Genomic DNA, 22,427 nt, shown 5'->3' on the forward strand with positions numbered 1-22,427 from the left:
ACATCTTCATGCTACAGGGTTACGTAGATCTAGCTAGACTCTGTGGAATTTGACTTTTCCGTAGAAGCTTAGGGGCTTTGTTGGCTAAGCTTATGAATGATAGTGAAAAACCACACACACACACACACACACACACACACACACACACACACACACACGACATATATGAATGAGTATGTATATATTCTAAACTTGTTCGTCGTTTCTCGCTTCAGCGAGGTAGCGCTAGAAACAAAGAAATGGCCTTATTCTCTCATCCTCTCCGATGTTACTGGACCCGGCCTGCCAATGGTTACACCAACGAGTGAAAAGTCACCTCCGGCGAGGCTGTATCATCGTCTGTAGACTAAAGAAATACAGTCTCGTCGAAGAAAAGGGGAGGGAGCGGGGGGCTAGAAATCCTCCCCTCCAGTTTTTACTTTTCCAAAAGAAGGAACAGAGAAGGGGGCCAGGTGAGGATTTCCCCTCTTAGGCTCAGTCTTCTGTTCTTAATGCTACCTCGTTAATGCGACTGTCTGCGAGGATAAACATAGGTGCAGAGTTGGTGGGAGTCGTGGCTCCTAAATGCAAAACAAGCAAGAGAAGGTGGGTGTGTTGGAAGGTAAATATTTGGGGTGAGGAAGGTAGATCGCGTAAGAAATGAGCATATAGCACGGAGGTGTGGTGGTAAGCTAAGTGTGACTGAGAGAGTTGAAGAAGGGAGTGATGAAATGATATGGATACATAGAAAAGAAGAATATAATGGAAGGAGCAAAGGAATGGGGAAACCAAGAACATGAAAGGGTAGAGCGAGTAGCGCTTTGATTAAAAGCCACCGGGGCCAAAACATGCAGGAGCGCGCGAGGAGTGCATAGGATAGAAGGACTTGGAGTGATGTGGTATATAGGGTGTGACGTACCTGTCGTTTGTCTGAACCCTGGCATATGATGCGAGAAGGGAAATTCACGGAAATATCTGCGGGGCTTGGATGTAGATAGGAAGCTCTGGTTTCGATACATTATGCATGACAGCTAGAGAGTGGACGTGGGCAAATGTTCTCTATTTGCTCCTGACGCTACTTCGCTAAGCGGCAAACGGGGAAACTATCATTTAAAAGAAGTGGAGAGAAATACCTTAGAGAGTGGATCGGAGTAGATGGGGTCCTGGCTACTCGTGGCTGCCGAGCCCAGGGACTCTGTAGGTTCTCGCGGGAAGTATGGGGGTCCGTAGGGGTCCCTCATGCGTGCAGGAGCCCCCGTCCCCACCAGGCCACGGATCTCCTGCGACGACACGCCCATCTTCAGCGCAGCCCCGCCACCTGCGTCACCAGGGGAAGATGTGAAGATTAGATATCAATAAATGATGAACATCCTCAGTGTATCACTAGATTATAAAGCGCTTCAATGATGAAGAGGCACCAACCATAGGCAGTGATGCCCAGAAATGATTATGTCACCTTGTTCTAAAAGTGTTGATAGGACTTTCCTCTTCAAGAAAGATAGAGATTGAGAAATTGAAGAGAAAAAGAGGAAAAGAGTTCTCCAGTTTGGCTGTTGACAAAACGAAGCAGAAATCGCATTGCCCAGTCCTCAAACTGTCGACGTTCTCAAAATACACAGTAGGACGTGGGGACTCGTTGTGGTGCTGCATGACCAAACCAGACGAGAAGGCAGACAGGCCGGCTGTAGTGTGGGAGACGGGAAGAGTGGTGATGAGAACCACTTCTCATGTTCTACGCTGAGCTGCTCGCTCCCACAGGCCCTGCCCTGACTGACGCGCCCCCCTCCCAGCCACAGGGTCAAAACTGACTGTGACCCAGGTGACACGGCACTAATGCAATTGTGAATATATCCTCGGAAAATCTTTCAGTCTTGACTGGTACATTCTCTCCTAATAGCATCAAAGATAATTATGCCAAGAATATCATTCCTTGTTTGGAGTTGACAATGGGTATGAGTAGTGGAAATAAGTGCTGATTGTCTGACCCGAATGGAAATTGCGAGAGACTCTAGATGTCATCCTTCGTAAATATGAATTTTACATTTGAACCCTTGCCCGTGGGGTCCAGAGATAATGACTCGTACACAGGTTGTGGAGGCAGTGTCGAGGTGGTAAACAATGTTTGATTAGGCTACTTGGGCCCCTCTCACTACGCTTTCTCCTTGATATTCATACTGTCATGGTGGTAATTCAAGTAAATTAGTCCTGGTGAACCTTAACCACAATAAAGAAGAATTTCAGTCGCATAGATATCTCAGTAGTTCTATGATACTCTGGCATAACTAAACTTCTCAGCGTAAGTACATATGCGTGAGCCTTAGCACTATCAATCAGGCCCAGTCGAAGGCATGACTGGCACAAGACACACGCCAGATTATCATCGAATCGTGTAAGGGTTGATGGTTCACTCTCTCCATCAATGCTCCACTGTGTTGCCAGCCCCAACCCTGCTTCGTTCACCTATGAACCTTCAGGGTTTTCGGGGCCAAATCCAGGTCTTGTCACATCATACGTAGCTTCATTACAATGGTAACCCTCTCTCAGTTCAGGAAGGTATATGCCACCTTCATATGAAATATGAGTTAGGTCGAATGGAACTGATTATATCCCGTTAGTTCTTACTAAAGCGTTAGTTCGCACAGTAACTCTTAACTAATTACTGAAGTTATGTTTCTCAGTAACGAGATAATCATACCCTGACTTGCTATTAATGCAGTAACCTGATCATTAAATCCTAACTCTAATCGTAAAGTCATTAAGATATGTCATTATAACTATACGCTTCTTCGGTTACCCGCGGCCAGCTTTAACCTAATATGGATCGTTTGTTGGGTCAGGTTAGAGGCTCTCTTCACATCACCCTCATTTTCACTAAACTACATCATCTCTACAAATCCATATTCATTACACCCTTAAAACCACTCGTCTGTAACCAGAACGCTACCGGTTTAGTCAAAGGCCATCTCCACTACACTAATTTTCAGTACATCCTTATCTTCATTGCATCTTGACAGCATTTGCCTTTTGACATGAATCATATACGTCAGGACGAACGTCATCTTCACTACATCCTTGTCTTCAAGTACATCTTCGATATCACGAGCCTTTGATTTTACCCTCATAGTCCTTTGACCTGACCCATAAGGGCTATGTCAAATGTCGATACAATTAGTCATTGATCTGAACCTTACAATTAGGTCAAAAGCTAGCATTACCACACTACTGTCCAAAGGCCGCCTACACTGCACTCTAACCTTCAATACACCTTTATCTTCAATGCAACCTCATCGTCACTGTGCCCTTATCCTCAGTACAACCAAACCTTCATTACCCAAGTACACAGAAGCTAATAAAAGATAAAATCATCTCATAGTAGGAGACTGATACACCCGCCCGTCCACACAAGTAAGCCAAACTCGACCATCATATACAAGAATCTGATTAAAACTCAGTCGCTACTTTCTTACACGCCGTGAATTGAACAGCTTATGACTTGGCCAGCCACCAGGAGGCTGCCCAGGATTTAATGAACTCACCACGTCTGTAGGAGGGCAGGATCTGAGAGGGGTTGTCCACATTCATATTGAGGAGGGACGAGAAAAGCGATCCGTTCGTCAGGGGGAACGATTTAACCTCCTCCTTCGGGAACAGTCTGAAGGGCCCATCGCCGTCTGTAGGAAGGTAGACCGTAGAGTTAGTAGTATTGGATATTGATAGATGCAAGTCGAAAAGAATTCAGAGCAATCAAAGGAACAGTGATACTGGTATGTATGAATTCTACACAGCTCATGTCAGCTTTGTATAAATGGTATAAACTCTGAATCGCTGTTGTAGATGCTAGATCGTTGTTGTAAACTCTACATCGCTGTACTAAACCCTAATTCAGTGCTGTAGACTCGGCATCACTCCTTAGATTCCACACCACTTCTGAAAACATCACTGCCGTGAAATCTTCACCATTTTCAGGATCTTCATCACTGCTACAAACTTTGAATCACTGTTGTAAAGGCTACATTATTTCTGTATGTTGTAATAACCTAGCAAACTCTACATCATTCATATGAAGTCTTCATCACTTTTGTATACAGTGCATCAGTGTTGTAAATTCTGCATCATTTCTGTATACTGTCCTGAACTGGCAAACTTTACATCATTGCCATAAAGTCTACATCACTTCTGTATGCAGCATATCACTGGTGATGCTGTTTTCAGCTATATCACATAAAATCTACATTGTACGTCTTACATATCACTTTTATAAACATTAAATCACTGTTATAAACTCCCTATCACATCTGTATACTGCACACACTATTTTTGTAAACTCTGCATCAATGTTTGAAATTATAACACTCTTGTAAACTGTATATCACTTGTGTATACTAAATAACACTTTATGTAAACTCTGTAGCACTTTTCAAGCCTAAATTGCTGATGTAGACTTTGCATGACAGTTGTAAACTTTACACCGCTGCTGTAAACTCCGTGGCGCCTGAGAGAGCTCTCTCTCTCTCTCTCTCTCTCTCTCTCTCTCTCTCTCTCTCTCTCTCTCTCTCTCTCTCTCTCTCTCTCTCTCTCTCTCTCTCGTTGAATGAGCACACCTGCTGAGTCACCAGCCACAAGTTAAAAGTATCAGCTTGGCCCGTTTGACACGTCTCACAGCAGTAGGAGGACACACACACACACACACACACACACACACACACACACACACACACACACACACACACACATACAGAAAGGAGGTAATCAAAGAAAACGAGAAAAAATGGAAGAAAGAGTGTTTTTTCTGGATGTGCTGGAGGGTGCAACTTAGACAAAAGGATGTACCCACAACAAAGAGTGCGGCAACTACTGACAACAGTGGGTGGAGAGAGGAATGAAGAGCAATTTCCGGGGCTATTCAGCAAACTCCGAGCATGAAAACAGATTCAGAGGAACAGAAATCTGGGAACATTGAAACAGACACTGGGAATCAGGTGAATCTGTAAAGAGAATGATATGCACTCTAAAAGGCAGAACAATTTTGGATGATTACGGCCTACTAGGATCATGGATGAATTAAATACGAAGCATACAGGAATAAAGCTTCTGCAATATAGATAGACGATTATGTTTGTCCGTCCCCAGTTTGTTGCCATACGCACGTATACTCTTTTACTAAAATTCATTCATTTTCTGATAGGATAGAAGCTGCTGGCTGCTTGGGTGAACTCTTTCTTCCGGAAAGAGCAGAAAGGCTTTACCAGCAATATGGTAGGTATGGAGAGGGAAGTTGGTGGGATGAATGGTTATATCACTGAAGAATGCCATTCCGCCATTTAGGATGTGGTGGCCAGGGATAGAGGGAGGATGTAGTAGTCAAAGAAGGAATGGTTGATGGTGGTAAGGGAGGATGTAATAGTCAGGTACGAAGTGGTGGTGGTAAGGGAGGTTTTGGTAGCCAGGGAAGGAGGGAGGGAGTAGTGATGGTGAGGTTGGGTATGGTGGCCAGGAAGGGAGGAAGGAGTGGGGATGAGTGTGGTAACCCTCTTCTGGAACGTACGAATGGGGTCCCAGGTGCCTGCTCGTGTTAACTTCTCTTAAGAACAGAGGTGTTAAAGGTAACCAGACACATGGAAACTGACAATTCAACATTGATGGATGTAGCAGAGAAGTGGGCGGCACGGAAATTAGGTAGATTAGTGAAGCAGGAGGCCGATGGACCTTAATTACTGGCTACTTTAGGATAGAAGACCACTTTTCAGATAAATAAGAAAGGGTGAAGAAGGAAGGAGTGCTGTTTGAAAGATCCTTAAAAGCTGTAGACATGCTAGACGCAGCATTTATCATAAAGAGAAATGAGGAGAATTGCTGGATATATCCAGTACATAAGGGGAAGACCAGTAACTGTGACATTTGACAGTCATGTAGCCAAGAGGTACGTACTTACGGAGACTACGAGACTTAGAGAACAGAAGACGTACGGAAATTGGATCTCGAGCTGGATATGATTGGCCTATGGAAAATATATAAAAGGAGGTTACGGCATTATCATGTCGGGTTAGAAGGCGATAACAAGTCAAGCTGTGGTTGACTAAATATAAAAAATCATGGCATATGCGTCAAAACTACTCCACTGCCCTTATAAATCCATAACACCAATACACTTTTCTTTACACACATTCAAAGTTTCACTCACACCCTTGGAACCGCTCAGGGTAGACTGCACCCAAGAGAACCGTCCCAAGATCATGAGAGCGACAACAACGGCGACTTTTGAGAAGAAATTCCCAGTTCGTGAGTGTTTATGTACTGAACACAGGTCCTCAGACACTTCCAGTCTTGTTTCACAAGTGGCCACCCCTTCCAAAGTTCCACCTTGTGGTAGAAGTAACCACACCTTCCACAGCTCCAACTCGTTGCCTCAGCAGCCAAACATCTCACAGCTTTCACAGCGACGTCTTCAGTAATTCAAGCGCGTTTAACCATTGCCTACCCACGCTAGCCATTCAGAATTGTACTTAACTCTGCAAACTATACCAAGATCGATGCGTTTTTTTTTTGTAAGCCAGACAGTCGGCATGTCGACACTCTGCTATGGACAGCTAGCGTTGTGGCTCGAGGCCTGACTTACACAACCTCCTGCAGCAGCCCAGAGGTGCAGCAGCCCTAACCCTAGTACCGCAGTCTCACGAGGGCCGCTCACGACACCACAGTAATGACAGGTGTCGCTGCTCTGCCGGGTCAAAAACCTGTCGTGGAAAGTGGAAGGGAAGAGAATGTGTTGACGGACTGAGGGAGGCAGATGGGAAGAGAGTATCAAACTGCTTAGCGAAGACAGGTTGAAGGGGAGGTATCGCGCTCCTTAAGTGGCATCACACTGCTTGACATGGGGATGGTAGAGGCGAGGTATCACCTTGCTTGATGTGGACAGACCGAAAGGGAAGTGTCGCTCAGCTTGACAAGGGCAGGTTAGAGACGTCACATTGCTTAGACGACGACGATATCGAGAATGATCATGATGAGAATGATGTCAAAGAAGGCGATGGCAGTAATGATCATGATGACAAGGAATTTGTATCCATGGGGGATGGTGATCGTGCTGATGATTGAGGAAGTAGAGGGTAATGGGGTCGTCGTCTTGGGAAGAGGGATTAAGTCTTGGCGGGAATTAGTGGGAGGGGAGGGGGGGACGAGAATAACAGACACGTTGAAAGTTGAGAAAGTAGTACTGCAGCTGGACGTGTAGTGTCTGACACACGCGTGGTGGTGAGACTAGAGTGGTGAATTCTGCAGACATGCAGAGGGAGAGGAAGCTTGTGGTTGTACGAGGGGGAGGCCGAGCAAGGTGGAGAAGGCTGGTGGGTGAACGAGGGGGAGGCTGAATGAGGGGAGGAGGTTGGTGGGTGAACGAGGGGGAGGCTGGGTAAAGTGGAAGAGGTTAGTGGGTAAACGAAGGAGAAGCTGAGTAGGAGTGAGGACGTTAGGTTGAAATGAGGCGCAATGAAGCTGGTAACTCGACATAGGGGCTGGTGTAAAAGGGATGGAGCGATGAGGAAGGGATCCTGAGTGTTCGAGGGATGGCAGCAGTAAAAGGACATGACTAGAAATTATGGATGAGGAGGGAGTGTATGATGTCAATGAGAGGGAGGGGTAGGGATGAGAGGGAGGGAGGAGAATGACGAGGAAATGCAGAGGGGTCGGGCAGGTTCGGCCAATATGGACGTCTGGGAGAACAATGCTGACAAGTTAGGCAGGGTTTATGTGGGGGCCAGAGAAGGGCAAGGGTTCGAGGAGGACCAGGGCTTATGGGGAGACCTGGAGTTGTGATGAGAAACAGGTGTTATGGGAGGACCAGGGGTAATGGGGTGGACAAAGGTTATGGGAAGCGGGACGAGGCTCAGTTCTGGTGTTTAAGAAAGACTAAAATTTTGTCTTTTCTTTATTAGTTGATTTTTTTTCTTTCTTAAACAGGATCACCCACTGGTAATTGATATCAATGTTTTTTCAATATTCTACAGCTTTATACCTGAAAAAATGTGACTGAGGATGGCTAGGGTGTCAGGGATGAGCTGGGATCAGAGAAAGGGGCTGAGGTGAGACGGGGAGGCAAGAGCGACAAGATAGGCAGGGGATATCAGGAAGTGGCAGAGATGACCGTTGGTGGCAATGGTGTCACTAGTAATGCCAGAAAGATGTCTTCCAAATTCTTTTTCAGCAATAGCCGGCCAACCAGTGGCTCACAGCCAACACTAGGTAGTTTTCTGCCGCCTGGTGTGTATGTCACCATTGACCATCACCAGGCAGTTGTCTGTTGCCTCATGTTCCTGTCAGTGACATCCAACACTGGGTAGTTGTCTGCCACCTGGTGTGCCTGTCATTGACAGCTAACACTGTACTGGTGTGTGGCGCCTCTGTGTGCTAGTCGCTCAGAGGCAACATTGGGAGGCTTTTTACCACCCGTTTTGCCTGAAGGCTCACACCCCCAACAGGAGCAGCCTGACAGGCACAGCTTTCAGTGGCCTGACCTGCCTTTGTCGAGAGGTGCAGTACACAGCTTGACAATCACTAACTTGTAGACGAACTGTGAGAAAGGTTCCATTGCCTCTCTTACTGTCGCCAAGTGTGCCAGTAAAAAGTCCCTCTGGCGACATCATTATTATTATCATTATTATTATTATTATCATTATTATTATTATTATCATTATTATTATTATATTATCATTATTACTTTTGGGTGGTGTACATCAACATGGTAATCCTACTGTATACATATGGTCTTATTTCGTATTGTTTCACATAAACTTTGTTAAGCATCTGACAGTTCTTAGTAATACTTCTCAAGCCTCGTGCAATGAATTGTAAAACATAAACATTCTTGGTACCCAGCACCATACCCCATGACACAAACGTTGCTCAGGATTAGGGTTATAAATCTAATGGCTCCCTCCCTGGTAACTAGGCCCGAGGGGCACACATCGAGCAAAGTAATGGGCAGAGCTAGGCAGAGGAGGGCTAAGGGGAGGGGGAAAGGATCGTAATACCTTCCTGATTTAGAATTCTTTAGGTATAGCATCGCAGCATGGGGCCACCGCCATATCTCTTGCCTGCTGTTCAACAGGGCTGGAACCTCGCCTTGGCAAGTCGGTTTTATACCAGCGTAGCAGGAGACTCTTGGCTGCCACTCCTTTCCCTGCTGCCAGCCTGTCTCACCCTCCCATTGTCCGTCACACCGTAAGACAAGTCGTTCGTCTATCGCTGCTGCCGCGGGCACTCCTGGCTCATTGCAAGATGACAATAAAACTAGATCTACGAGGATCATATCTACCGCTGCGCGACTCGAGCTTACGAGAAGCGAAAACGGTATCTGTTCAGAATCGCTGTTGAAGAGGGTTAAAAGTTATGGTGACAGGAATGTCTAGGTACGAAAATTGAAGGGTTGGTTGACGCTACGAAAAGCTGTTACGTATGTCAAGGTGGAACGCAGACAGTGACCTACTTCATTTAAGTAGATGTGCTTTACACTGCATTGAAGCAGACGAGAAGTCATGAGAACATTGTCCTTCTCTAAGATTCCTCAACAGGAATGTGTGTTGATGCATCGCTCCAGCTAAGCGTTTACATTTCATTGCTCTCAAAAAGAGAATTCATGCTTGTCAAGGTGGAGTAGAGCAGAGTATTCCGTGTTACCAGCATCTCCACAGCGGGAATGCAAGCGAAAGTCAATTGACGAGTGTTCGTCTGTGTTATGCTGGGAGGCCACTTGTGCTGGACTGGATGTCACCACACGGGGTGGTAGGCGAGCTCACTCTGCAATCATTGTCGTGGTAACCAAGGCTGTACAGCAACAGGAACTACAATAAACTAGGATTCGTATTGAGGACCCCCGGTGCGCTCCTCAGGATGCAGGTCAGGTCTACACACCCGAGACACACAAAAAGAATACATTAGGCATTTTATGGCATATGGCTCAGTGACTTACACCAAGAACGTTATTAACTTATTTCTTATGACTCACGGACGACCACGGTGAGGCTTTTCAAATGGCTCGCTCGGCCACGATCATTCAACAACATTCTTATGTGGTAATAATGTTGGGCTGCAACATGGGCGCACCAGGAGTGAGGCAACGCAGGGGTGTACCTGGGGTGAGGCGACACAGGGGTGCACTAACGATGAGGCGACACACGGGTGCACTTGGGGTGAGGCGACACAGGGGTTGACCAGGGGTGAGGCGACACAGGGATTGACCAGGGGTGAGGCGACACAGGGATTGACCAGGGGTGAGGCGACACAGGGATTGACCAGGGGTGAGGCAACACAGGGATTGACCAGGGGTGAGGCGACACAGGGGTTGACCAGGGGTGAGGCAACACAGGGATTGACCAGGGGTAAGGCGACACAGGGTTGCACTATGAGCGATGCAGCAGGGGCGCACAAGGGGTGCAGCACACAGGGGTGTACCAGGGGTGAGGCAGCACAGGTGTGCGCCAGGGGTGGGTTATGAAGAAGTAACATCACTGGATTTTGGTGAACATATATATATAGTGGGGATATGAACGCTAAAGGTACAGTTGGACTGTGCTCCTGTTTTTCCATTTCCCACGACATCCATATACTATTTCTCCTTGTTCTCTTATTCCCCCTTTCATTGACCCTCTTCATCTTACTGTTAATACCTAGCCCTGCTGTGGACTTTCGCCCGTGATCTGGGGCCACCAGCACCAAAAACAGGATAAACAGAAGCATTTCACGAATATTTTGCCGAGTGACCATGAACGATCGCTTCCCTAGGATCATGTTTAGATGAATTTGGTATAGGAGCTGGAGAGTAGAAAAGGTGGCTTGGGAGGCGTTCGAAATGAGCTAACGAAGTTAGAAGAGTGCTATGAAAGCGTGTGTGTGTGTGTGTGTGTGTGTGTGTGTGTGTGTGTGTTATGATGACTACCTTACCTATGGTATACTGACCATTGTGAAGGAGTGTGATACACTGTCCTCATTGTTCCTCTAAGTATGTTTGTTATACTGACAATCATATTAAGGAGGTAGCCAACATACTTGCAAGGTTATCAAACACTTAAGGTTGGTATACTTTACTAACCATCGCACTCTTTAGGGTAGTAAGATATACTTACCATCATACTTATAAGGGTTGTATCGTGTACTTAGCGTCATACTTATGAGGATGCTATGGGATACTTATGAGGATGGTATGGTGTGCTTACCAACACACTTATGAGGGTGGTATGGTATACTTAGCATCATACCTAATGAGGCTGGTTTGGTATTCTTAGAATCATACTTTTGAGGAAAGGATAATAGACTGACCATTAACTAGTGAGAATCTGCGCGGTACTTTGACCGTGATACTAGTGAAGGTTTGGTATACTGACCAGCAAGCTAGTGAAGGTGTGTTATGCTGACTGCCTTACTAGAGGTGTGTTACACTGACTATCATACTAGTGAAAGTGTGTTACTGATTATCATACCAGTAAAGATGTGATATACTGACCATCATACTAATGAAGGTGTGTTATTCTGACCATTTCACTTGTTAGTTGTGGTATACTAACCATCATACGAGTGAGGGTGTGTTATACTGAGCATCGTGCTAGTGAGGGTGTGTTATACTGACCATCATACGAGTGAGGGTGTGTTATACTGACCATCGTCCTAGTGAGGGTGTGTTATACTGAACATCATACTAGTGAGGGTGTGTTATACTGAACATCATACTAGTGAGGGTGTGTTATACTGAACATCATACTAGTGAGGGTGTGTTATACTGAACATCATACTAGTGAGGGTGTGTTATACTGACCATTATACGAGTGAGGGTGTGTTATACTGACCATCGTCCTAGTGAGGGTGTGTTATACTGAACATCATACTAGTGAGGGTGTGTTATACTGAACATCATACTAGTGAGGGTGTGTTATACTGAACATCATACTAGTGAGGGTGTGTTATACTGAACATCATACTAGTGAGGGTGTGTTATACTGAACATCATACTAGTGAGGGTGTGTTATACTGACCATTATACGAGTGAGGGTGTGTTATACTGACCATCGTCCTAGTGAGGGTGTGTTATACTGAACATCATACTAGTGAGGGTGTGTTATACTGAACATCATACTAGTGAGGGTGTGTTATACTGAACATCATACTAGTGAGGGTGTGTTATACTGACCATTATACGAGTGAGGGTGTGTTATACTGACCATCGTACTAGTGAGGGTGTGTTATACTGACCATTATACGAGTGAGTGTGTGTTATACTGACCATTATACGAGTGAGTGTGTGTTATACTGACCATCGTACTAGTGAGGGTGTGTTATACTGACCATTATACGAGTGAGGGTGTGTTGTACTGACCATCGTGTATCATGTTTGTGTTTGTGGTGTACATAATGATCATCGTACCTGAGGTGTTATCAGCATACTGACCATCGTATTTGTGAGGCTGAGGTTTGTCCCTGGAGCAGGAGGAGCCCGCCGCCTCGCTGAAGGTGGGATCCACGAGGCCCAGGACGAGCGGCAGCAGGAGCCCCTCGGCCAGCGAGAGCCAGAGTGCCATGTTCTCCACGGGCCAACTCGGCAGGTAGGAGGGCAGGAACGTCCCCACCACCGTTAGCCCCTGCAACGGGAGAAGGCCAAGAGTTAAGGCATGTCCTGTACAGTGGTGATGCTACATGTGAAGTGATACACATATGAGATGATGATGATGATGGTAATTACAAGCATACCAGATATAACAGCAAGAGAGATTATATCAACATCTGTGATGACAATATGAAAATTATGGACAAAGATATATATATATATATATATATATATATATATATATATATATTTTTTTTTTTTTTTTTTTTTTTTACTTTGTCGCTGTCTCCCGCGTTTGCGAGGTAGCGCAAGGAAACAGACGAAAGAAATGGCCCAACCCCCCCCCCCCCCCCCATACACATGTACATACACACGTCCACACACGCAAATATACATACCTACACAGCTTTCCATGGTTTACCCCAGACGCTTCACATGCCTTGATTCACTCCACTGACAGCACGTCAACCCCTGTATACCACATCGCTCCAATTCACTCTATTCCTTGCCCTCCTTACACCCTCCTGCATGTTCAGGCCCCGATCACACAAAATCTTTTTCACTCCATCTTTCCACCTCCAATTTGGTCTCCCTCTTCTCCTCGTTCCCTCCACCTCCGACACATATATCCTCTTGGTCAATCTTTCCTCACTCATTCTCTCCATGTGCCCAAACCATTTCAAAACACCCTCTTCTGCTCTCTCAACCACGCTCTTTTTATTTCCACACATCTCTCTTACCCTTACGTTACTTACTCGATCAAACCACCTCACACCACACATTGTCCTCAAGCATCTCATTTCCAGCACATCCATCCTCCTGCGCACAACTCTATCCATAGCCCACGCCTCGCAACCATACAACATTGTTGGAACCACTATTCCTTCAAACATACCCATTTTTGCTTTCCGAGATAATGTTCTCGACTTCCACACATTTTTCAAGGCTCCCAAAATTTTCGCCCCCTCCCCCACCCTATGATCCACTTCCGCTTCCATGGTTCCATCCGCTGACAGATCCACTCCCAGATAATTAATTGTTTTGAACTTCACGTAACTCATCAGAGTTGACATTAAGGGGAAATGCACCATACATAATCATGTTCCCCTTCATCGTATGTAAGGGAATTGGACAGACAGAGTCACCCACAAATGTGTTGCTTCCAAAATCCCTAAGCTTTACTACGGTGGAGGAGGTTCTTCCTCCAACCCTCCTCAGCCTCTTCCTGACTGACCTCTCTCCGACTCCCCGCAAACCAGTGACAAAGTCTTCTCATATGCAGATCACCTCAGACTCGCATTACGCCACCCTACCAGTGCACAAACAACAGCAACAAACTTACAGTTTTGTATCACGTGATTAGAACAGAATACAAATGTCCCCACTGAAATCTACATATATAATAAACAAATGCAAATAAGGAAATGTTATAACTACTAATCATAATAACATCAGACAAATATTCACTAAACATACAAGACCAAAGTTGTAAACAGTGGGTAGATGAGACGGTAATTAATCTTGTATGTAAAGGATGAAGTATCGGATGGCGACGTCAGACGTAAACAACGATGATGGTGTAAAAACCAAAGCCTATTCAAAGACACGGAGACTTTCGCTGGCTAGTGGACCATGTACCACGATAATGATCAGCTGCAGACCAGGGAGAGAGAATGAAGAACCTCTCCGATTTAGCCACAGCTTAATTACTGTCAGTGAAGGACGTAATATGAGCTGTGCGAGGAAGTGAGTGCACTTAGAAACTTTTTCTTAGAATACCAAGGGTATAGAATCCATTTGTTAGGAGGGTGAATTACACACAGATAGGTCTGCTGAGTACAAGGTTTAATAAGATCATAAATCGATGAAGTGAAGAAAAGAATGGGAGGTGAATTCCAAGACCGACCAGCTGCAGGACATTTGGACGATTGCATTACAGTGTGAGGTGAGCAGCTGCAGGAGACTGATCATCAGGAGAGTGGAAAATGATACCTGGGTCTGAGTCATATCGCAATGAAGTGGAGGTGATTCGTGATCTGAAAACTGGATACAAGAAATTCTCGAAGTAACAGATAATCAAGTTGGAAACTTCGGAGGGAAAGGAACAAGGAAGTGACAGTGACCAACTGAGAGTTGTCATTTACCACAAAAGCTTCAGATAAGCCAACCTCATCATACGTAACAGCACCACCAACGCCCTTTGGGATATTCTGGTTAAGGCCAGTGTGGTTTACCAATACCACAGTGTGACGGGGAAACTGCACAATCGAAAATGTATGATACATTGATCAGACCAGGTGGTACTCTGAGGCGATGCATCCTCAACCACAGTAATGAAAGGGCGCCAAAACACTTGCGGAAACATGGTATGACCCTCACAGCTGATATGAAGTTTTGGAATTGTCCTTATACGTGACAAGAGTTCCATCATGCAATATACACTCGAACATGGTAGCCACAATCTCCTTATTTTATGGTCGACCAATTTGACGGCGAACCCTTCCCATACCAGCCCCAGGAGATCTGAGAGGATTAGGCTAATGAGTGAGGTCACAGCAACTAACGCCTCTCCAATCCCCTCTCCCCCTCAGTTTCATCCTAAACCCGACCTCTCGTATATATTCCCCTCCCCCTCAGTTTCCCCCGACACCCGATATCTCATATATATATATATATATATATATATATATATATATATATATATATATATATATATATATATATATAGATGGAAGAATGAAGTGGAAAAACTTTGCGCAATCGGGGCCTGAATATACAGGAGGTTGAGAGGTGTGCACGGGAAGAGTAAATTGGAACGATGTTGTGTACTGGAGTCGACGTGCTATCAGTGGGCTGAACCAGAGGGTACGTGAAGCGTCTTGGGTAAACCGTGGAAAGATCTCTGGGGCCTGGTTGTGGGTAGGGAACTGTGGTTTCGGTGCATTACACATGACAGCTAGGGATTTGCTATGAGCAGATGCAGCCTTTCTTAGTTTCTCTCAGGCGCTATCTCGCTAACGCTAGAAGAGGCGATCAAGCATATGTATATATATATATATATATATATATATATATATATATATATATATATATATATATATATATATATATATATATATATAATTCGATGAATAAACCAAGACTAGTGTCAGTGGGTCACGGTCTGGAGAATGCAGTTCCGCCTGGCCGGATGTTACTGATATTCTTAAATGTGTCTCGGGTGTTCTGCGTCATTAACTGGTCGATCCGTGAAAACGACCCTGACGCGGCCAGTAAACAGAGACGATGTCAACACAAGAACTTGACCAACGTCTGCAGTGTTCCACTAATGTTGGGAAACCCTCTTCCAACCGTTCAGTTATTTTCACACCAGAATACCCTCATGTGATTGGATAGTTTGGAGCGATAAACCCAGTCTAGCGAGAGTGTTAAAAAGAGTCATCGATCATCTTCAAAATAAAAAGAGACATTTAGGCACAATATTCACCATCAGCTTTGTGGGAAGTCGCTCTTCTGATGAACAGGGAACACACACACACGCGCGCGCGCACAAACCTCCAAGGTATTCCAGGTGTAGCTTTTCCTCATTGATAACCTCAAGTAATGTGTCCTCTCTCACTCCGCTCGATCATTCGTATTATCTTCCTGCTTGTCAGTCCGTCATCCATGGTGTGTGTAATACCAGAGCAGCAGCCACGGTAGCGAGGTCATCGGCAGCTACAACCGTGAGAGTTAGGGCCACACTTCAATCATAGCCACAGTGGTCATGGACACGAGAGGCGCAGCCGTGACAATTATGCCCCACTACAACTGAAGCCATAGTTGTAATCGCCAGTAAAGGCGCAGCTTACGACACCAGGATGCACCGGGACCAAACCCTTCCTCCCTCCCTCAAGGAGCAGCAACTGCAGACCACCACAGCCGCCGTCACAAAGGCCTGACACACCACCTGGGCCACAGCTACACTCACAGTGGCACATATGCTATAGCGTTACTAAGTAAATTTCACTGGAATTCTCACAGTCGGTTCTAAGGGACCTTGTCGGGGTCAGTCATGCGACCGCTTGCTGGGAGTAAATGCCAGGGGCGGGAGAAGGGCTGAATAGTTTGATAATGGAAGGAGGAACTAGTCTGACGACAGGTAGAAGGCACGGCAGTGAGGAAAGAGAAGTAATGGAGGAAATTACAGAAATATGTGACGGGTTAATCTGGCTCCTCGTGCACCAGTAATGTTGTGTTGAGGCGAGATCATAAATCACCAGAGCGGTGGGTGAGCCACAACATACCCGCCCAACAATGTATTGTCCTCTCTGCTTAATGTTGGTCTAGTTGGTCTAAAAAATGGAAAGTTTTGTTCTCTTTTATACACACCTTAAAAACTTAAAGGTTGTGATCAGGTTGCCCTTACTCTTCTCTCTTCATCATGCGTGTCCTAATTCTTCCCACTCATTCATTGTTGTAGTTCTGTTTTTCTCTTACCTCGGGTACACTCTTGTCTTAAGGGCCAGTTGACACGCACTAATTTATTCAGTGAAGTATATATGTATATATATATATATCTATATATATATATTATATATTATCATTGATAGAGAGGTTCTGCTTTCGAAATTTGGCTGCTTCCTCGTGTTCTTTATGCGCCGGGTCATGCATGGTCCGACATGCCACTCTATCCCACAGATTGTGTGAGGGTGAAGACAACCTAAGGATGGGAACCTCTCCACCTCCTGTCTGAGGTGGAGACCCCGACATTCCTGCCAACGTCCCGTGTCTTCACGCCCACGTTACACTCGGTGAGCAGCGCCACGCCTTCAGAGAGCGTATGCCATGAGCAATGTCCTTCTCCGGCTTAGCCACCAAGAATCTCACCACACTGGAGCTAGGAGCTAGGTACTCTACACTGCCTTCAGCTTCTTAATAATGTGAAGTACTCAGTCTGTAGATTTTATTTCCAGAGCACCTGAGAAAGTCGTTTGGAAGATTACGGTAGATTTCTTGCACAAACATTAAAATGTATGTATACAAAGATAGATAGGTAGATAGATATATTATGCCTGAGATGTCACCGGACTCCGCCTGCTTCAGATAACAATTAGAGTGAAGAGTCACCTTTGGCTAGATGACAAAGTATGGTGTTCTAATCACAGAATTTCTTGTTTCAAAAGAATCCATCTTGTCCCTGCTTCTGGGTGTATCGCAGCTTTGGAGCAGCAGTTACCCCTGTATAGGGGGTTCTGGGTTATAGCTTCAGTACTTCTTTGTGAGAAGGGTCCTGGGATTGTGTACTAACAGTCATATTATCCTTGGAAGTAGGGAAAAATGATTTGTGTCCATGTATCTCCTGCGGATCACGGAAGATGAGCAGGGACTGGAAACCTTTCCTTCCTGAATCGGTGCTGTAATGGTTGGGACATATGGAGAGACTGAGTGAGGAGAGGTTAACAAAGAGGAATTATGTGTCAGAAGTGGAGGGCATAGGAAGATGATGGAGACCAAACCCCTGAATATATAATGTGAAGTCTTGAAAGGATGTCAGTAGCTGGAATCAACAGACTGTTATCGTATGCTCGTGTCATTTACCATCCGTTACTCAGGTCGTTAACAAGCGCTACAACCTTACTCACTAGAGAGGCGGTGAGGAGCCAGACGTCCTGGGTTATGGTTGGACTCACTTATTACCCACGCCCGCCCCCAAGTGTCTGCTCAACATGTACAGCAACTTCCCTCCTCCAGCCCCCTTGTGCCGTCACCGTGACAAATATTAAATTCTTGCGGCTTGGTGAACCTCCAGAATGGAGACGCAATGAAAAGGTATAATATTATGCAAAACGTGATGGATCTTCACCTTTATAGCAAAGTATGTAGGTTATTATCATTATCATACTTCTCCCGGTAACGCGTTGTTTTCATGCAGGAATTTGGGTAATTTGTGGCTTTATGAGGGTGCGGCTCGGCTGTAATTACCAGATAATTACATTAGCTTGAGATATCTCGTCAAAAAACGTGAACGCGGAACCATCGCAAGACGACAAATCCATCTCATTCCTCAATACAATTGTCACTCGTACGTCGCAGATGTTGCCATCCCTCACCGCCAGAGCATTTGTAAGCTCAGTGTTGCACAGGGACCGTACTGAGCGAGGTGCTGAACCGCACCGGACCATTGCCGGTCGAGACCCATCATCACGAACCATAACCAAGAACCTTCCAGGTAGGTGGCAGCACCTCTGCACCGTACTCCTCTTCCTCTCCTCACCTCAGATCCTCAGCCAGGATCAGTCAGATTTTAGAGAATATCGTGATATTCGTAGCGATATCATGGTATTCGTAAAATAATTGAGTGATGCATGGAACTCACAGTAGTTACTTCACTGATTAATCCTAGATTTTCGAGGATCACTGAGCTAAATTTATTCACCGTGTAACATAAAACTTTTGAAGCGGGGCGTGAGACAGAACCGGCACACCTTACCATGCAGTTCGTCCTTTCCTTTAGGCCTGAGTGATAAGCGAGTATCTGGTGTGTGTGTGTGTGTTGTGTGTGTGTGTGTGTGGTGTGTGTGTGTGTGGTGTGTGTGTGTGTGTTGTGTGTGTGTGTGTTGTGTGTGTGTGTGTTGTGTGTGTGTGTGTGTTGTGTGTGTGTGTGTGGTGTGTGTGTGTGTGTGTGTGTGTGTTGTGTGTGTGTGTGTTGTGTGTGTGTGTGTTGTGTGTGTGTGTGTGTGTGTTGTGTGTGTGTGTGTGTGTGGTGTGTGTGTGTGTGTGTTGTGTGTGTGTGTGTGTGTTGTGTGTGTGTGTGTGGTGTGTGTGTGTGTGTGTTGTGTGTGTGTGTGTTGTGTGTGTGTGTGTGGTGTGTGTGTGTGTGTGTGGTGTGTGTGTGTGTGGTGTGTGTGTGTGTGGTGTGTGTGTGTGTGGTGTGTGTGTGTGTGTGGTGTGTGTGTGTGTGGTGTGTGTGTGTGTGTTGTGTGTGTGTGTGTGTGTTGTGTGTGTGTGTGTTGTGTGTGTGTGTGTGTGTGTGTGGTGTGTGTGTGTGTGTTGTGTGTGTGTGTGTGTGTGTGTGGTGTGTGTGTGTGTGGTGTGTGTGTGTGTGTTGTGTGTGTGTGTGTGTGTGTGTGTGTGTGTGTGTGTGTGTGTGTGTGAACCTTTCATATTTCATCTCTCATCATCAACAACTAAAAATCTGCGTCGTCAGCCCTCAGCAGTTCCTATACTCCCCGTTATCCGTTGTCATGGCCCGACAGTCTGTGATCCGTTATCTGGGTTCCGGGATCTACGAGTGCTCGACCACCTCTGACCATAGTTTGACGCTCGCTATACTGTCATCAGGCTCCTCCCGTGGCCCCACAACCGTCGCAACGATAATCCAAATGCCATCATGGCTCGACGCTTCCCGAACTGTCATCATGACCCAACGGTTCCCAAACTGTCGATGTCTTGGGTATGTCGAGGAACCGTTGTAGTGGGTAAAAAAAAAAAATCTGCTTCATATATCTGCGTCGACGTGAGGTCACGAGTCTTGCACTCTGGTGGGCCAGCGGCGACGCCCCACAGAGCAGATTCCGTCGTCTCATCATTGCTCTTAGACGACACAGTACTGTGTGTATGTGTATGAGGCGTGGCAGGAGTGAGAGAGCCCGTGTGGAGGGTTAGAGCCCATGGTGACAACGATTCAGGCCGTCACCTCTGTGCAGTGAGGGAGTTCCAGTTCGGATTGGGTGAAACAGATGAACATGTTAAACCGTAACTAACTCACCTGCATGAGGTGACTTCTGAACCACTTACAATAAAGTAATGAATAAAATAAGAATTTCACTATGTTCAGAGGGGATCATTTATATATAAATATATATATATATATATATATATATATATATATATATATATATATATATATATATATATATATATATATTATCCCTGGGGATAGGGGATTAAGAATACTTCCCACGTATTCCCTGCGTATCGTAGAAGGCGACTAAAAGGGGAGGGAGCGGGGGGCTGGAAATCCTCCCCTCTCTTTTTTTTTAAATTTTCCAAAAGAAGGAACAGAGGGGGCCAGGTGAGGATATTCCAAAAAAGGCCCAGTCCTCTGTTCCTAACGCTACCTCGCTAACGCGGGAAATGGCGAATAGTTTAAAAGAAAGAAAATATATATATATATATATATATATATATATATTCATGCTATTCGCCATTTCCCACATAAGCGAGGTAGCGTTAAGAACAGAGGACTGAGCCTTTAAAGAAATATCCTCACTTGGCCCCCTTTGTTCCTCTTTTGGAAAATTAGAAAAAAAAACGAGAGGGGAGGATTTCCAGCCTCCCGCTCCCTCTCCTTTTAGTCGCCTTCTACCTATATTTCTTATTCATAATTACCTCAGGACCAGTTTGTATGAAAGAGTCCAGGTGTTACCCAGGTCCTCCTTCTAAAGGCAGCTGCATCATCTGGCTGCGTTACTTCCAGTAGCAGGGAAAATGTCGAGTCCTATGGAGTGAGAAGTTCTTCGACGAAAGTGTACTCTTAGTGACACAGCTTCGCAAAAGGAGACTTTTCACTCACGGTAAAGCCTCTAGCTGGCGGAGCTCAGTAAAGCCTCTTCCTATATTATATATATAATTATTGATAGAGAGGTTCTGCTTTCGAAATTTGTCTGCTTCCTCGTGTTCTTTATGAGCCGGGTCATGCATGGTCCGACATGCCACTCTATCCCACAGATTGTGTGAGGGTGAAGACAACCCTAAGGATGGGAACCTCTCCCACCTCCTGTCTGAGGTGGAGACCCCGACATTCCTGCCAACGTCTCGTGTCTTCACGCCCACGTTACACTCGGTGAGCAGCGCCACGCCTTTCAGAGAGCGTATGCCATGAGCAATGTCCTTCTCCGGCTTAGCCACCAAGAATCTCACCACACTGGAGCTAGGAGCTAGGTACTCTACACTGCCTTCAGCTTCTTAATAATGTGAAGTACTCAGTCTGTAGATTTTATTTCCAGAGCACCTGAGAAAGTCGTTTGGAAGATTACGGTAGATTTCTTGCACAAACATTAAAATGTATGTATACAAAGATAGATAGGTAGATAGATATATTATGCCTGAGATGTCACCGGACTCCGCCTGCTTCAGATAACAATTAGAGTGAAGAGTCACCTTTGGCTAGTTGACAAAGTAGGGTGTTCTAATCATAGAATTTCTTGTTTCAAAAGAATCAATCTTGTCCCTGCTTCTGGGTGTATCACAGCTTTGGAGCTGCAGGAACCCCTGTATAGGGGGTTCTGGGTTATAGCTTCAGTACTTCTTTGTGAGAAGGGTCCTGGGATTGTGAACTAACAACCATATTATCCTTGGAAGTAGGGAAAAATGATTTGTGTCCATGTATCTCCTGCGGATCACGGAAGATGAGCAGGGACTGGAAACCTTTCCTTCCTGAATCGGTGCTGTAATGGTTGGGACATATGGAGAGACTGAGTGAGGAGAGGTTAACAAAGAGGAATTATGTGTCAGAAGTGGAGGGCATAGGAAGATGATGGAGACGAAACCCCTGAATATATAATGTGAAGTCTTGAAAGGATGTCAGTAGCTGGAATCAACAGACTGTTATCGTATGCTCGTGTCATTTACCATCCGTTACTCAGGTCGTTAACAAGCGCTACAACCTTACTCACTAGAGAGGCGGTGAGGAGCCAGACGTCCTGGGTTATGGTTGGACTCACTTATTACCCACGCCCGCCCCCAAGTGTCTGCTCAACATGTACAGCAACTTCCCTCCTCCAGCCCCCTTGTGCCGTCACCGTGACAAATATTAAATTCTTGCGGCTTGGTGAACCTCCAGAATGGAGACGCAATGATAAAGGTATGATATTAT

General features: G+C 45.5%; 1 protein-coding gene across 2 annotated transcripts in view; it reads right to left on the reverse strand.

The window, feature by feature from the left end:
* Window positions 1–22,427, reverse strand: part of LOC139755755 (uncharacterized) — a 221,703-nt gene that overhangs the window by 3,131 nt on the left and 196,145 nt on the right. The window contains exons 3-5 of one of the 2 annotated variants that reach the window (XM_071674477.1): window positions 12,413–12,602; window positions 3,516–3,650; window positions 1,113–1,297 (exon numbers count right to left, since the gene is read on the reverse strand). In XM_071674477.1, coding sequence (XP_071530578.1) covers window positions 1,113–1,297; window positions 3,516–3,650; window positions 12,413–12,602 — 510 coding nt within the window. Of the gene's footprint in view, window positions 1–1,112; window positions 1,298–3,515; window positions 3,651–12,388; window positions 12,603–22,427 lie in introns of both variants that reach the window. The other variant, XM_071674413.1, reaches the window with a different exon arrangement.

The sequence above is a fragment of the Panulirus ornatus genome, chromosome 1 (assembly GCF_036320965.1).
Source record: "Panulirus ornatus isolate Po-2019 chromosome 1, ASM3632096v1, whole genome shotgun sequence".
Classification (NCBI taxonomy): domain Eukaryota; kingdom Metazoa; phylum Arthropoda; class Malacostraca; order Decapoda; family Palinuridae; genus Panulirus; species Panulirus ornatus.